We start from the raw sequence: 17,745 nt of genomic DNA on the forward strand, positions 1-17,745 counted from the left end.
ATTTAAACCACTGAGCAACAGACACTGTTATTAACACAAATGTAATCCTCATTGGTATGTTATTGGAGTCTTCATGTTCTGACATCATCCCGCAAAGTAAACAAAAGTTGGGGGTGAAGAATCTCTCTCACTTTCACACACATACACCGGATTAGGGAAGGAAAAGATTTATGAGGGCTCTTCCTATAGCGCGTCTTTGGTTCATCCCTGAAAACCTTTACAATGAAAAGTTTACTTTTCACATTGTTAAACAAAATATCAGAACAAGGATCAATTAAATCTTGCACATGCACATATCACATGCAGGTATGTGTTAGCATTTATAACTCTTTCTTTCAGTGCACAAACACACACACACGCTCTCACATACTTTTGCTTGATTCATGTATGCACTCACACACACACACAGACACAAATATGAAGCTGTTTTTTTTATTTCAAATGTTATTTATTTAATTAATTTATCCACTGATCGACTCGTAGAGGTTTGTTTGCATTAAACTTTACTCAAATCAAATTCATAAAAAGTTAATTTCAGTCTGGGTTTAGAAATTAACCTACAGTAAGAGGCAAGAAGAAACTAGACCCAAACCGCCGTCCAGGTGTTTTGTCCTCGTAGGGGACCCATAGTGACGATTCCAAATCCAAGATGGCGGCGCGAGTTGTCAACAGTGAGTTGAGCTCCTGTCATGTTGTGTTTATTTCACTTTTACTAGTGTTTTTACCACTACGTCGGTCGAGTCTACAAATCTGTTCGACGCATATGTATAGAAATGTTTCTGAGGTGTCATTTTAAATGTTGATGCTGTTTATATAAACTATAAGTCGGCCCGTGCTAACAGTGGCTATCGTTAGCTAACATTGTTATTAGAGTAAAATATAGAAGGAAAAATATCACTAAAAACTGTTCGAAATGTTTTTGAGCCAAATGTTCACAGAGGGAAATGGCTTTTAATGATATTAAAGCATTATTGGTTTTATTTTTACGTTTTGGGGAAAACAGTGGTGTAGATTTAATATTGTGAACTGATTTTAAATCTCCAGTTATATATTAACTTATCTATTTCGCAATAAAACTATCAGCCAAAAAATATATCTTCTCTGTAATAGTTCTATATTTAGATTTTAAACTGAATACAATCTAATATGTCTCTTCTAGTCTAACAAAAAAAAAACTGAGGTGGTACAATCTTTAGAATGAACTTGCTGGTAAGTAAGTAAGTAATAGTTATTTGTAAAGCGCTTTTCTAGACCAGGGTCACAAAGCGCTTGAACAATCAAAAGCAATACACGGTTTAAATACATACAAATCTAAAAACTCTAAATGGCCAAGACAACAACAACAACAACTTCTGTTTATTAGTTAATTATTTAAGTATTGTTGATTATTTATTTCATTTTGGTGATAGCTTATGTTTTATTGAATGTCCTTTCAACTGTCTACTTCATGTTTTGCATCGTGGGTCTGAGAGGACAATTTTATATATGCTGTATGTCTTGCATACATGTATATTTGACAATAAAATAACTTGAACTTTAACATAGAGAGAATCAACAACAAAATTAATGAAAAGCACAAATAATAAATGTCTTAAGATGTTTCTTGAAGGAGTCAGTACTTGGAATAAGGTGCAGACGAACTCCCTCCACCCCTTTCTGTCTTGGGCCATCCATCTGACTTTGTGCCATGTCTTCCTTGCAGCCCTCATTTCTCCTTCTAAAGTTCTCCTCCAGGTCCCTAGAGGACTGCCTCTCTTTCGTTTCCCTTGAGGATTCCATTTTAGGGTGACATGTGGGTGTCTGGTTTGGTTCATGCCGAGGATGTGTCCTAGCCACTTCTAGCGTCTGTGTTTTATTTAATCTACGATTTTACATGATATAACAACACCATCTGGAGCTTATAATCCATGCGTTTGTGTCTTCTCGTTTAGACTATTGTAACAGTTTATTTTCGTGTCTAAACAAGAAGGAGCTGTTTCGCCTGTAGTTAATGCAAAACTCTGCAGCAAGAATTCTGACCTGCTCTAGTAGGTCAGATACCCAACTGAGCCCCAAAGGCTGAACAGCTTAGTCAATTGTTTGCTAGAAATCAAACAATGGCTGAGTGAAAACACTTTACAGCTTAATGTGGACAAAACTGAAACTCTGGTGATTGCTCCTGATGATAAGATTCCAGGGTTGAGTCAGTACTTGGGTGACTTAGGTTAGTCTGTCAAACTGAGCCTGAGAAACCTGGGTGTTGTATTTGATAAAGACATGTCTCTTGTTCAACACTGCAGAAAACTGACCAGAAACTGTTTCCTTCAACTGAGAAAAATCTCTAAACTTAGGAAAATGTTGTCACAACATGATCTGGAGCTTGTAATCCATGCGTTTGTTTCTTCTCGTCTGGACTATTGTAACAGTTTGTTTTCATGTCTTAACAAGAAGGAGCTGTCTCGTCTGCAGTTGATACAAAACTCTGCAGCGAGAATTCTGACCCGCTCAAGTAGGAGAACTCACATTTCTCCGATCCTTAAAACTCTTCACTGGCTTCCAGTTTCTTTCAGGATCAACTTTAAAATTCTGGTTCTTACTTTCAGAGCTATTCATGGTCAGGCTCCTCCTTACATCACTGATCTGATCCAGCCTTACACCCCAGCTCGGTCTCTGAGGTCTGTGGATCAGAATCTACTTATGGTTCCACGCACATGGCTCAGGACCAGAGGAGAGAAATCTTTTCAGGCTGTTGCTCCTAAGCTTTGGAACAATCTTCCTCTCTCTTTGCGCTTGATGGATCTACTGACTCCTTTAAGAAACATCTTAAGACGTTTCTATTTGTTCAGGCTTTTCCTTGAATTTCTCGAACTCCTGTGTTGTTCTCGTGTTGTCTTGATCTTTGAAGTATGTACTGTTTTGAGTATTGTTTTGATTGTTAAAGCGCTTTGTGACCCTGGTCTCGAAAAGCGCTATATAAATAAATATTACTTACTTACTTACTTACTCTACCGGAGTAAAAAACGTTCTCTAGTTACATGTATACAGCATACACCATGCAGCCCTATGTCCTACAATGTAATTTCTATTGTTGTCTCTCTAATGGCACATATGGCAATGAAATACCACTGGGATGAAACGGTATCGGTCACATAACACACACAATATAAAATATAGACACAGGGGACCAGCTCAGGGTTTGAGCTTACTACACGACAGGTACCCAAAAGAAAGACGGAATTATGCAGTAACTTAAGTGTGTTTGCGTCCCTGCAGATGTTCAGCAGCTGCGGTTGAAGGAAGAAGAAGTTTCTACTGAGCAGCAGGAGTTCAGCTCTGGTCTGAGTCATGAGGGACAAGATACTCGAGTCTTCAAAAGAGAAGAAGAAGTTTCCACCACGCTCTCCTTCACTCCTGTCCTTGAGAAGGTTAAAGATGAAGAAGATGAAGGAGAGTCTTTGACCAGCAGGTCAATTCAACACATAAAAACAGAAGCTGATGAAAACAAGTGTGGAGGACCAGAACCAGACTTGAATTCAATCCTACTCTCTGACCACCAGAGGTCACTGTCTTCTGAATCTGACACTGATGACAGTGAAGACTGGAGAGAAACCAGCGACTCTCGGTCAACTTCAAACTCTGTGAAGAATCGGATGGTTCCTGTCAGCAAAAAGAAAGATGATCATAAGTCACTGACCTGTTCTGACTGTGGGAGAAAATATACCGCAAAATCTCACCTGAAGAAGCACATGCGGATACACACTGGAGAAAGACCTCACATCTGCTCTCAGTGTGGTAAAGGTTTTACAGACCGTTGGAACCTTAAGAATCACATGAGAATTCACACTGGAGAAAAACCTTACGTCTGCTCTCAGTGTGGTAAAGGTTCTACAAACAGTGGGGACCTGAAGATACACATGAGAATTCACACTGGTGAGAAACCTTACGTCTGCTCTCAGTGTGGTAAAGGTTTTGTTAGCAGTATATGCCTGAAGAGGCACACGAGGATGCACACTGGAGAAAAAACTTGCATTTGTTCACAGTGTGGTAGAGGTTTTACAAACAGTTGGAACCTAAAGAATCACATGAGAATTCACACTGGTGAGAAACCTTACATCTGCTCTCAGTGTGGTAAAGGTTTTACAAATGGTGGTGACCTGAAGAAACACATGAGAGTTCACACTGGGGAAAAACCTTACACCTGCTCTCATTGTGGTAAAGGTTTTACAAGGGGTGAAAGCCTTAAGAGACATGTAAGAACTCACACTGGAGAGTCTTAAGAGGCATATAAAAGTATTACACCACAATGTTATCCAGGTATGACTCGTAAAACTGTACAACTAGTGTTGGAATATATATATGGAGTATACAGAACAACGAACTGAAGAACTTTACGACCTCAATAACTCTTCATTGAAGAAATGGTAATTAATTTAACACCTCTCATAACTCAAATGAGTAAAACTGATCTTCTTGGATGTCAGCAGGAAGTTAAAATTGATGCTGAATATTACGTATTCCTCCATTCATGGGTCAGAACACACACAAGATTTTAAAGAAACTGTTTTAGGTTTTTTATTGTCCACAGCATATTCTACAGTTGTTATGAGTTTTGGTCATTTCGATTATTCATCTTTGACGCTTTAGATACTGTGTTGGACAATATCAACAGCTTTCATGAATTTTGAATCTTTTAACTTTCTTTCAATTACTAATCCCCAAAACAGTTTTTGATCATTTTAGTGTGTTGAGGAATGAATGTCCTTAGTTGATAAAAGTGATTCATAAAGTGATTTTGTGTCCTTCATGAATACATGAGACGTTGAATTACACTGTTTTTACTCTTCTTACTGCTACTAAGTAATTTATATTTGTATAGCGCTTTTCCAGACCAGGATCACAAGTGCTTAAAACAATCAAGACAATACTCAATAAAAGATATACTTAAAAGGTAAAGATAACACAGAGACCAACACAGGAGTCTCAGAAAATCCAGGAAAGGCCTGCAAAAATAAAAATGTCTTGAGATGTTCCTTAAAAGAGGTTAGTAGATCCATTAAAGCTACAGGAAGATCGTGTTCCAAAGCTTAGGAGCAACAGTGTATGAGGATGGCTTCAGTTTTTGAACCGTGGAGAAAGTATTGGCTCATGCATGTACTTATCTCCTCCAGACATACAGTGAGCGTGGATAGGGGTGATGTTGCTGATGATGTAGAGTGAATGTCTGTCCGCATGTGAAGTTGAGTGTCGTCTGCATATCAGACTACAAGGTGTATAACTTGGTTAATTACAACCACATGAACAAAGTTAATAATATTTTTCTTTGTGACACAACTCATGAGGAAACTTTATTTACGAATGCCCCAACAGTTGAACAGATGAACCATAAATCTACTCACTGTCTTCTACAGTACTTTCACTCACAGGTTCTTTTGATACCATTCATGAACATTTTAATATACTTAATGTTGTCAAAGACAAACATTAAAGGATTCCTGACCGTCAAGTTGTTGTCTTCACCGTCGTCCTTCAGAAGACATACCACAGCCAGGTAGAGATGCTGTACAGGTGTCAATCAAGTCTAGCAAATGGCGTTTGTCTGCAGTTCAACTGAAGAGTCAAGTCAAACATGTGGCAGTTCTTTAGCCTCCTGGTTCCAGAAGGCAAGTCACTCAATGAAAAATGAAGCATAAAAAATGGAAATTTAACAGTAAAAAACTGTTTAATAATTGGAAAGTTGACCTTCAATGGAGAACCTTTCCATTAGCTGCACACAACACCACTCGTAAAGAGATAAGTATAGTTTTCATACCTTTTAATAATTAGATGCGAGTAGAACAGATTATATCCTGATGTTCACTTTGGTGATGCGTCACAAACCGCTTTGCATGTGTTTTGTCCCTATGAGGGAACCATAGTGACGTCCTCAACTGCTCGGTGCTCCCGCGCAGCCAGAGCCAGACAGCATCAGTGTGATCCAGTTCTGGGAACTCTGGTTTTCCCAGTTTCTTCCTCAGGAAACGTCCCTCGATGTCGGAATTCCAAGTCAGGAAGTCAGGAAGTTCATCCCCGAGTTTCAAAATCCAAGATGGCCGCGCTCGTTGTAAACAGTGAGTTGAGCTCCTGCAATGTTGTGTTTATTTCACTTTAACTAGTGTTTTTTACAACTACGTCGGTCGAATCTACAGTATTGTTCGACGCATATGTATAGAAATGTTTATGAGGTACGCAAAATATAATGTACTAACGGTGGCTAACGCTGTTATTGGAGTAAAATATCGAAAAAGAAATATCACATAAAACTATCGTTTGAAATGTATTTGGGCCAAATGTTTAGTGAGGGAAATGGCTTTCATTAATATTGTTGATTTATTGTTTTTATTGTTGCGTTTTGGGGAAATCTGCGATTTGTAATATATTTACGTTATTCGGAATCTCCAACAAGAAGAAACAAAGTGAAGTTGTTGCTAAAAAATAAAGGTTTACCAGGCAGTCCTGTTGTTGCAAGAATACAACGACGTCCTTCTCCATCTTAAATTCGTCAGGTGTTTCCTTTTTTCCAATGTTAAGTAATTCCACAGAATAATCTCTTATTATGGCTGATGAAAATAACACTAATGCCTAAACACTGAATAATAAGTCAAAAGAGGAAATGGACGGAGTTATCAAGTGACTCAAGTGTGTTTGTGTCCCTGCAGATGTTCAGCAGCTGCAGGTGAAGGAAGAAGAAGTTTCTACTGAGCAGCAGGAGTTCAGCTCTGGTCTGAGTCATGAGAGACAAGAAACTCGAGTCTTCAAAAGAGAAGAAGAAGTTTCCACCACGCTCTCCTTCACTCCTGTCCTTGAGAAGGTTAAAGATGAAGAAGATGAAGGAGAGTCTTTGACCAGCAGGTCAATTCAACACATAAAAACAGAAGCTGATGAAAACAAATGTGGAGGACCAGAACCAGACTTGAATTCAATTCTACTCTCTGACCACCAGAGGTCACTGTCTTCTGAATCTGACACTGATGACAGTGAAGACTGGAGAGAAACCAGCGACTCTCGGTCAACTTCAAACTCTGTGAAGAATCGGATGGTTCCTGTCAGCAAAAAGAAAGATGATCATAAGTTATTGACCTGTTCTGACTGTGGGAGAAAATGTAAAAAGTCTAACCTGAAGATACACATGCGGATTCACACTGGAGAAAAACCTTGCATTTGCTCACATTGTGGTAAAGGTTTTACAGACGGTGGGGACCTTAAGATACACATGAGAATTCACACTGGAGAAAAACCTTACATCTGCTCTCAGTGTGATAATGGTTTTACTAACAGTGGGGACCTTAAGATACACATGAGAATTCACACTGGTGAAAAACCTTACATCTGCTCTCAGTGTGGTAAAGGTTTTACAAGCAGTAAATGCCTGAAGAGACATATGAGAGTTCATACTGGAGAAAAAACGTACATCTGCTCTCAGTGTGGTAAAGGTTTTAAAATCAGTTCTTATCTGAAAATACATGTGAGAACTCACACTGGGGAAAAACCTTATATATGCTCTCAATGTGATAAAGATTTTACAAGCAGTAAATGCCTGAAGAGGCATATGAGAGTTCATACTGGAGAAAAACCGTACATTTGCTCTCAGTGTGGTAAAGGTTTTAAAGTCAGTTCTTATCTGAAAATACATGTGAGAACTCACACTGGAGAACAACCTTACATCTGCTCTCAGTGTGGAAAAGGTTTTAAAAGTCGTGCAAACCTGAACACACACATAAGAATTCACACTGGAGAAAAACCTTACATCTGCTCCAAGTGTGGTAAAGATTTTAAAAATGGTTCACACCTGAAGACGCACATGAAAATTCACACCGAAGAAAAGCCTTTCATCTGCTCTATGTGTGGTAAAGGTTTTAAAAGCAGTGGAAGCCTGAAGACGCATGAAAGAATTCACACTGGAGAAAAACCTTACATTTGCTCTCAGTGTGGTAAAGGTTTTACAACTAGTGGTGGCTGTAAGATACACATGAGAACTCACTCCGGAGGGTCTTGAGAGGCACATAAAAGTATAACACCACAATTAAATCCAGTTGTGCGTAAAGGGTTATTGGTCCAAGATCACTGACATCATCCTAGAGGTGTCTCCAGCTACTGGAGAAGCTACAGACACACACACACACTGAGAGACAAACATCTTATGCAATGAGATTGGGAAACATCTTGGCCGAGTGTCCCGACACGAGTCATACCAAGGAGGTCCGGAGGGCGGACCCCACTGTGTCCTGTATAAAGTCAATGTGAATGCTGTAAAACTCTGATGATGATGATGCTGATGAACGTACGGATTGCTTTGTAAATTACCTGCTGGGCCTCGACCCACAGTTAATAAAATCCATCATCCCGTTGACCTGGTCTGGGTTCACTAATTTCCAGTCGACAACCTCTTGGTTCCTTCTTCAATAGTAACTGGACTACTGGATTTAGAATATATTTATATTGAATATACAGAACAATGATAAACGGGAGAACCTTGTGACCTCTGACCACCACAGATGACACCATGTGTCTCAACTTAAGAACTTATATTTAAAGAAGTGGTAATTATTTAACACCTATAACAACTGAACTGAGTGAAACTGATCTTCTTGGATGCCATCAGGAAGTTAATATTGCTGCTGATTATGTCTTCCTCCATTCAGGTGTCAGAACACACTCACTTTTTTTTAAACAAACTATTAAGCTTCCATTGTCCACAGCATGTGTGCAAGTTGTTATTATTAGTGTTTCAAGTGAGTCAAAATTCAATTTTCCATAATGTTCTACTCGCCCTGATTTTGACTAATGTTGATTATTTTCAGAGCAATCTGTTCTTTTAAGAGTTGTAAACAAAAATGTTTGTCTTCGTCTTCATCTTCTTCCACAATTAATTAAAGCATCGACATGAGGAGTTAAATGAGTGTATATTTAGCTTGTTTTTAGCTGAATCTACCAGACCATCATCCTAAATCTTGTGCATGAGCACGGACACTTGCAATGTGTTTCAATGAGGAAAGATTTCAGGCGTCAGCTGTGCTCTCTTCACAAAGCTGTTTTTCCCCTGCTTCAGCCCCCTCCCCCCAACTGTTCTCACCTCCAAGCCACCTTTCTCCCCCCCAACACGCCCTACTGCCTCAGCTGCCCAACCCCCCACAGCCACCTCTCTCTGTTACATCTGAACAGGTGAGGAGAGAATTAAGGTGACTGAAGATCAGGAAAGCTGCTGGACCAGATGGACTCAGCCCCAGACTGCTCAGGGACTGTGCTGATCAACTTTGTGAGTTGGTCACACACATCTTCAACCTGAGCCTCAAACTGGAGAAGGTCCCGGTCCAGTGGAAGACCTCCTGTGTGGTTCCGGTTCCCAAGGCGGTTCACGCGAAGGAGCCGAGCCACTTCAGACCAGTCGCCCTGACCTCCCATCTGATGAAGACCTTGGAGAGGCTGGTACTCCGCGAGCTACGCACGACGGTGAACTCTGCGTTGGATCCGCTGCAGTTCGCCTACAGGCCAAAGATGGGGGTGGATGACGCCGTCATCTACCTGCAGCACCGGGCACTGACTCATCTGGAAGCCGCCGGTAGCACTGTGAGAGTCATGTTTTTTGACTTCTCAAGTGCTTTCAACACCATCCAGCCGGCGCTGCTAAGGAAGAAGATGGAGGACGCAGGAGTTGGGACACAGCTGGCAGCATGGACGATGGACTACCTCACCAACAGGCCGCAGTATGTGAGGCTGCAGGACTGCAGGTCTGAGGTGACCATCTGCAGCACCGGGGTGCCTCAAGGGACAGTGCTGTCACCTTTCCTTTTTTCCCTCTACACGGCGGACTTTACCTATGACTCCAGCAGCTGTCACCTCCAGAAGTTTTCCGACGACTCGGCCATTGTGGGCTGCGTGTCTGGGGGGGGCGAGCTGGAGTACAGGTCAGTCATCAAGGACTTTGTTGACTGGTGTGAGAGCAACTACCTTTGCTTAAACACCGGTAAGACAAGGGAGATGGTGATTGACTTCAGGAAAAAGTCCCCACCACATCAACCGGTGAGCATCCAGGGCTCGGACATTGAGCTGGTGGACAGCTTCAAATACCTGGGTGTTCACCTCAACAATAAACTGAACTGGTCCACACACATCAACGCCGTGTATAAGAAGGGCCGAAGTCGCCTCCGCCTCCTGGGGAGACTGAGGTCCTTCGGAGTGTGCAGACCACTTTTAAGGACCTTTTATGACTCCGTGGTAGCCTCTGCTATCCACTACGCTGTGGTCTGCTGGGGAGCAGGCAGCACGGACCGGGACAGGAAGAGACTGAACAGGCTGGTCACGAGGGCCGGCTCTGTCCTGGGCCGCTCGCTGGACTCGGTGGAGGAGGTGGGAGAGAGGAGGACACTCTCCAGACTATCCTCCATCAGGGACAACGCTCTTCACCCACTGCACCTGACCGTGGAGGAGCTGGCCAGCTCCTTCAGTGGCAGGCTCAGGCACCCCCAGTGTAGGACGGAGCGTTATAGAAGGTCCTTCATCCCAACTGGTGTCAGGATATTTAACTCTCTACTTTAAAGATCCTGATGCTAATCCGTAGTGTGTTTTTCTTCTCGTGTGCTTTTTATTTTATTTTTTTCCGTTTTTTATTTCTATTTTATTTTATTTTTATTCTATTTTATTTTGTTAATAGTGTCAAATTTCTAATTTTGTAAATAATTTGTATATTCTTAAGATCGTTTTTATTTTGTATTATCTCTTTTATTATTTCTTTTTTCCTTGCACTTTATTTTTTTCAACTGCGCTGTTGTGAAAGTGTGTTTCCCCTCTGGGGATGAATAAAGCTTTTCTATTCTATTCTATTCTATTCTCTTCCGCTAAAAACGACCAAACAGTATGTTTATGACATGATCATTACAGAGGACCATATTAAATAATCTGGTGATTTTTCTTTTGGTCGAGTTTGTGGGACATTGTTGGAGCCACTGGGATGTGGATACAAATCAATCTCATCAGTTAAAGTAGACAAGAACATTTAAGGTTATTTTGAAGTAATGGAATCATTTTTGGTCCCTGAGTTTAATTTTCTACTCTCAGTGGTTTGACCACTGAGAGTAATCCAAGACAATTGACTACAATTGACAATTGAAGCAAAGGAAAACATGAAGGACTTCACTACAGCCCCCACTGGTCACGTTTCTTGATCATTGTTTGTGGGATAATGAAGTATTGAACGCTGAACTGGAGTCTATAAAGAGCATTCTTACAAATGTGTCGGTGAAAAATATGTTCTGGCCGTCTGTGGTTCTGGCTACTCGGGTTTTCCTAGTTACTTCCAAAGGAAACATTCCTCGAGTTGAAGTCAGGAAGTCGAAGAACTTCATCCCCTAGTTTCAAAATCGAAGATGGCGGCGCGCGTTGTAAACAGTGAGTTGAGCTCCTGTAATGTTGTGTTTATTTCACTTTAACTGGTGAAATATCACATAAAACTATTGTTCAAAATGTATTTGGGCCAAAGGTTTACTGAGCGAAATGGCTTTCATTAATATTGTCGCTTTATTGTTTTTACTAACAGTGGGGACCTTAAGATACACATGAGGATTCACACTGGCGAAAAACCTTACATCTGCTCTCAGTGTGGTAAAGGTTTTACTAACAGTGGGGACCTTAAGGTACACTTGAGAATTCACACTGGTGAGAAACCTTAAATCTGATCTCAGTGTGGTAAAGGTTTTTCAACGAGTGAAAACCTTAAGAGACATGTAAGAACTAACACTGGAGATTCTTGAGAGGCACATCAAAGTATTACAACCACAATGTTATCCAGTTTTGACTCGTAAAACTGTACAACTAGTGTTGGAAAATATATATGGAATATACAGAACAACGATGATGAACTGAAGAACCTTACGACCTCTGACCACAGATGACACCAATTGTCTCATCTCAAGAACTCATCATTAAAGAAATGGTAATTAATTGAAAACCTCTCATAAATGAACTGAGTAAAACTGATCTTCTTGCATTTCAGCAGGAAGTTCAAATTGCTGCTGATTATGTACAGACGTATTGCTCCACTCAGGGTCAGAACACACAAAATTCTAACAAACCTTTTCAGGCTTTCATTGTCCACAGCATGTTGAAATGACGATTTTTTTGACGGATGTGACGTATCACATTTTCTGCAAGTTTATTAATTTACAAAACACAACTTAAAAAGGGATTGGAAAACAAACTATTAACTGAACCAGTACCTTTATTATAACATTTAAAGTACTTAATGGCGTGCATTGAGGTTCATGAATGACAGTTGTAAGAAGGTAAAATAGCATTTTATTTATCTTAATGCTTTGTATCGAACCATCATCATTCTCTTATGACAGTTAAACAAACGCACACACAGGATCATATTTGTTCAACAAACAACGTTTTTTTTTATATCAATTAATAGATCACCTTCATGTATCTTGTTCGAATTTACTGTAAATTAATTAAAGTATACAGAAGTGTTCGGCACACATTTAATTTAACCTCCAGTAAAAACGAATATTTTAACTTTAAATTCTGGTGAATTAAACATTTTAAATCGAGGTTTAAATATTATGAAATAATTAGATAATTCTAGATACTAGAAGGAACATAGTGTCATTGATCAAAACGATCATAAACCTCCCTCACGTCATACAACATTTTATATAAAGGACATGGTTTTGTTTGTAATGATTCAAATCTTGGTTTAGTTAGTATCACGTCTGTTATAATTAAATCCATTATTGTTGAAAAAGTTACTCCACACACACACCAACAACAGCACTGACACACAGTGAAAACACTTATTGTTACAATAATTTCCAAGTAAATCCTTTTTGTATCTTGCAAAACGGTCGCCTGACACTATAAAACAACGTTTTACTTTACATGAAAACATCGTCAGTTTGTCAATACTGTCAATACTGTCAATAGTGCGATATAAACTGTGATCGACTGTCTCGTTGTTGACGGAGTTAGAGAGGCCAGTGCGCATGACTAAGGGCGCCAGTGCGCATGCTCGTGTGAATACTGTAATAGTGTTAACCCTGTACTGACACCCGAGTTTCAGAATCCAAGATGGCGCGCGTTGTAAACAGTGAGTTGAGCTCCTGTAATGTTGTGTTTATTTCACTTTAACCAGTGTTTTTACCACTACGTGGGTCGAATCTACAGTATTGTTCGACACATATGTATAGAAGTGTTCATGAGGTGTGATTTTATATGTTCATGCTGTATACGTAAAATATTAAGGCGGTCCGTGCTAACAGTGGCTAACGCTAGCTAACACTGTTATTGGAGTGAAATATAAGGTAAGGTAAGGTAAGGTAAGGTAAAACTTTATTGATCCCTCAGGAGGTCTCCTTTGGGAAATTGTTTTTTACCAATAGCCAGCAATTTTTCATAAACAATAAAAAATAATACATAAAAAATAAAATAAGAAGAACATAAAGAGGAAGAACAAGATGACACCAATATAGAAGGAGAAATATCACTAAAAATAATTGTTCGAAATGTATTTGAGCCAAATTTTTACTGAGTGAAATTGCTTTCATTAATATAGTCGCTGTATTGTTTTTATTGTTACGTTTTGGGGAATTAAGTGATTTGTAATAGATTGACCTTGATCTGAATCTCCAACAAGAGAAAAAATAAAATGGAGTTGTTGCTAAAAAATAAAGGTTTACCAGGCAGTCCTGTTGTTGCAAGAATACAACGACGTCCTTCCACATCTTAGCCTCATCAGGTGTCTTGGAGAGCAAAGTGGAGTTTATAAACAACATGTGGATTTATTTAAAGGATTACATGACAAACTTATCAGCAAACAATGATCTATTCCCTGTAGTAGTTCTATATTCAGATTTTAAACAGAATACAATGTAATATATCTCTTCCAGTCCAGGGTTCGCGAAGTGATTTCCATAAATAAAATACATTTGGGAAAAATTAAATACAGAAAAATTCAGCCATAACTATTAAATTTATGAAACATGGTACCATAAATTCTGGACTATAGAGCCCACTTGGTTTAAATCCTGTGCGTACTGGCAACAGACAATTAACGGTACCGGTATCTGTAGTGTTGTGAGAATATAGTGTAACTATATGAGAAGCAGCTGAGTTAACAGTTGCATGTGACAGTAAATGTACAATGTGATCACAGTGTCGGAAAATAAAGATCACATTATATATGAGCCGCATCATAGTCAGCCGGCAAGTCATCTGTCAGTCTACATGGAGGACGAAATGGTTGAGCTGTCAAGTGACCGCACTTTGAAAACAGACGCCGTTTGCCTCCCCCCGAATAATGTTTTTTCGAATTAAAGCTGAAATCTTGTTTATTATTTTTTTGTGCCAGCAAAACTTGCCCCTCAAAATGCAGAAATAAGTTTTCCAAGTGTCTAGATTTTTAAATCTTTCACAGGGGAGCATGCCACCAGATCCCTCTAGAATGGTCGTGCCTATTGCGCGACGTATCGCCCATTGGGCGCTCGTCTTAAATTACTAGCGCCGATGTGAGCATATGAAATTTTGACAGTACATTTCTAAATGTAAAATCATGACAGGCTGCTTTGTTCTTTTGTGTTTTCGTGTTTGGATAAACCTAGTGTGTATGGCCTGTGCCTTACATTTTATTTTATATTTTTTAACTGAAAAAAGGGAACCCTTGTTCTAGTCTAACAAAACAAATACTGAGGTAGTATAATAAACTCTCCAATATCAAACTTGAAAGAATATAAATAATGTCTAAACAATAATAAAAAACGAGGTGTATCCTTTTTTTTCAATGTTTAGTTATTCCACAAACTAATCTCTTATGGCTCATAAAAATACCACTAATGCCTAAACACTGAATAATAAGTCAAAAGAGGCAATGGACGGAGTTATCCAGTGACTTAAGTGTGTTTGTGTCCCTGCCCTATGTCCTACACAGGGGAGCAGGTCAGTGCTTGAGTTTACCACATGACAGGTACCCAAAAGAAAGACGGATTTATCCAGTAACTCAAGTGTGTTTGTGTCCCTGCAGATGTTCAGCAGCTGTGGGTGAAGGAAGAAGAAGTTTCTACTGAGCAGCAGGAGTTCAGCTCTGGTCTGAGTCATGAGGGACAAGAAACTCGAGTCTTCAAAAGAGAAGAAGAAGTTTCCACCACGCTGTCCTTCACCCCTGTCCTTGAGAAGGTTAAAGATGAAGAAGATGAAGGAGAGTCTTTGACCAGCAGGTCAATTCAACACATAAAAACAGAAGCTGATGAAAACAAATGTGGAGGACCAGAACCAGACTTGAATTCAATTCTACTCTCTGACCACCAGAGGTCACTGTCTTCTGAATCTGACACTGATGACAGTGAAGACTGGAGAGAAACCAGCGACTCTCGGTCAACTTTAAACTCTGTGAAGAATCGGATGGTTCCTGTCAGCAAAAAGGAGTATGATCATCAGTTACTGACTTGTTCTGATTGTGGAAAGAAATGTCCCTCTAAAACTCACCTGAAGACACATATGCGGATTCACACTGGAGAAAAACCTTACATCTGCTCTCAATGTGGTAAAGGTTTTACAAACAGTGGGGACCTTAAGATACACATGAGAATTCACACTGGCGAGAAACCTTACATCTGCTCTCAGTGTGGTAAAGGTTTTACAAACAGTGGGCACCTTAAGAGGCACATGAGAATTCACACTGGTGAGAAACCTTACATCTGCTCTCAGTGTGGTAAAGGTTTTGTAAGCAGTGTGCACCTAAAGAGGCACACGAGGATTCACAGTGGAGAAAAAACTTGCATTTGCTCACAGTGTAGTAAAGGTTTTCTAGACAGTGGGGCCCTTAAGGAACACATGAGAATTCACACTGGCGAAAAACCTTACATCTGCTCTCAGTGTGGTAAAAGTTTTATAAGAAGTATGTGCCTAAAGAGGCACATGAGGATTCACAGTGGAGAAAAAACTTGCTTTTGCTCACAGTGTGGAAAAGGTTTTAAAAATGGTTCAAACCTGAAGACGCACATGAAAGTTCACAACAAAGAAAAGCCTTTCATCTGCTCTATGTGTGGTAAAGGTTTTAAAAGCAGTGGAAGCCTGAAGACGCATGAAAGAATTCACAGTGGCGAAAAACCTTACATCTGCTCTCAGTGTGGTAAAGGTTTTGTAAGCAGTATGTGCCTAAAGAGGCACACGAGGATTCACAGTGGAGAAAAAACTTTCATTTGCTCACAGTGTAGTAAAGGTTTTCTAGACAGTGGGGCCCTTAAGTTACACATGAGAATTCACACTGGCGAAAAACCTTACATCTGCTCCCAGTGTGGTAAAGGTTTTTCAAAGAGTGAAAACCTAAAGAGACATGGTAAAGGTTTAGTAAACGGTATATGCCTGAAGAGGCACACAAGGATTCACACTGGAGAAAAAACTTGCATTTGCTCTCAGTGTGGAAAAGGTTTTAAAAATGGTTCACACCTGAAGACGCACATGAAAGTTCACACCAAAGAAAAGCCTTTCATCTGCTCTATGTGTGGTAAAGGTTTTAAAAGCAGTGGAAGCCTGAAGACGCATGAAAGAATTCACACTGGAGAAAAACCTTACATTTGCTCTCAGTGTGATAAAGGTTTTACAACTAATGCTGGCTGTAAAGTACACATGCAAACTCACTCCGGAGGGTCTTAAGAACTTATATTTAAAGAAGTGGTTATTATTTAACACCTATAACAACTGAACTGAGAGAAACTGATCATCTTGGATGCCATCAGGAAGTTAATATTGCTGCTGATTATGTCTTCCTCCATTCAGGGTTCAGAACACACTCACTTTTTTAACAAACTATTAAGCTTCCATTGTCCACAGCATGTGTGCAAGTTGTTATTATTAGTGTTTCAAGTGAGTCAAAATTCAATTTTCCATAATGTTCTACTCGCCCTGATTTTGACTAATGTTGATTATTTTCAGAGCAATCTGTTCTTTTAAGAGTTGTAGACAAAAATGTTTGTCTTCGTCTTCATCTCCTTCCACAATTAATTAAAGCATCGACATGAGGAGTTAAATGAGTGTATATTTAGCTTGTTTTTAGCTGAATCTACCAGACCATCATCCAAAATCTTGTGCATGAGCACGGACACTTGAAATGTGTTTCAATGAGGAAAGATTTCAGGCGTCAGCTGTGCTCTTCCGCTAAAAACGACCAAACAGTATGTTTATGACATGATCATTACAGAGGACCATATTAAATAATCTGGTGATTTTTCTTTTGGTCGAGTTTGTGGGACATTGTTGGAGCCACTGGGATGTGGATACAAATCAATTTCATCAGTTAAAGTAGACAAGAACATTCAAGGTTATTTTGAAGTAATGGAATCATTTTTGGTCCCTGAGTTTAATTTTCTACTCTCAGTGGTTTGACCACTGAGAGTAATCCAAGACAATTGACTACAATTGACAATTGAAGCAAAACGGAAAAAAGGAAAACATGAAGGACTTCACTACAGCCCCCACTGGTCACGTTTCTTGATCATTGTTTGTGGGATAATAAAGTATTGAACGCTGAACTGTCTATAAAGAGCATTCTAACAAATGTGTCAATGTGTGTTTCTGCCCACACATACCAATAATGATGACGAACATGCATAAATAACCTTAAACCTTTTAAAGATATAATGTGCAGCACTGACAGGTAGTCGAGACCTTCAGGTAAGATTGTTTATCCTTGACTTCCTCTAACTTTAACAGGTGAAAGCTGCCTGGTAGAGCTGGGAGGGA

The 17,745-nt window shown here is 39.6% G+C and overlaps 3 protein-coding genes across 3 annotated transcripts; all 3 read left to right on the top strand.

Moving 5' to 3' along the window:
* Positions 1 to 649: 649 nt before the first annotated feature.
* Positions 650 to 4,759, top strand: LOC148062492 (uncharacterized). Its single transcript, XM_087779106.1, has 2 exons — positions 650 to 671; positions 3,253 to 4,759. The coding sequence occupies exons 1-2, from the start codon at positions 650 to 652 to the stop codon at positions 4,254 to 4,256; spliced, it is 1,026 nt and encodes a 341-aa protein (XP_087635232.1). The 3' UTR covers positions 4,257 to 4,759.
* Positions 4,760 to 5,937: 1,178 nt separating this feature from the next.
* On the top strand, positions 5,938 to 8,362 carry LOC148062493 (uncharacterized). The gene is made up of 2 exons (XM_087778855.1): positions 5,938 to 6,086; positions 6,675 to 8,362. The coding sequence occupies exons 1-2, from the start codon at positions 6,065 to 6,067 to the stop codon at positions 8,009 to 8,011; spliced, it is 1,359 nt and encodes a 452-aa protein (XP_087634981.1). The 5' UTR covers positions 5,938 to 6,064; the 3' UTR covers positions 8,012 to 8,362.
* Positions 8,363 to 15,499: 7,137 nt separating this feature from the next.
* LOC148062494 (uncharacterized) lies at positions 15,500 to 17,527 on the top strand. Its single transcript, XM_087778896.1, has one exon. The coding sequence runs from the start codon at positions 15,502 to 15,504 to the stop codon at positions 16,657 to 16,659; it is 1,158 nt and encodes a 385-aa protein (XP_087635022.1). The 5' UTR covers positions 15,500 to 15,501; the 3' UTR covers positions 16,660 to 17,527.
* Positions 17,528 to 17,745: the final 218 nt, after the last annotated feature.

This window comes from Callionymus lyra, chromosome 17 (assembly GCF_982586985.1).
Source record: "Callionymus lyra chromosome 17, fCalLyr1.hap1.1, whole genome shotgun sequence".
NCBI classification, from domain to species: Eukaryota; Metazoa; Chordata; class Actinopteri; order Syngnathiformes; family Callionymidae; genus Callionymus; species Callionymus lyra.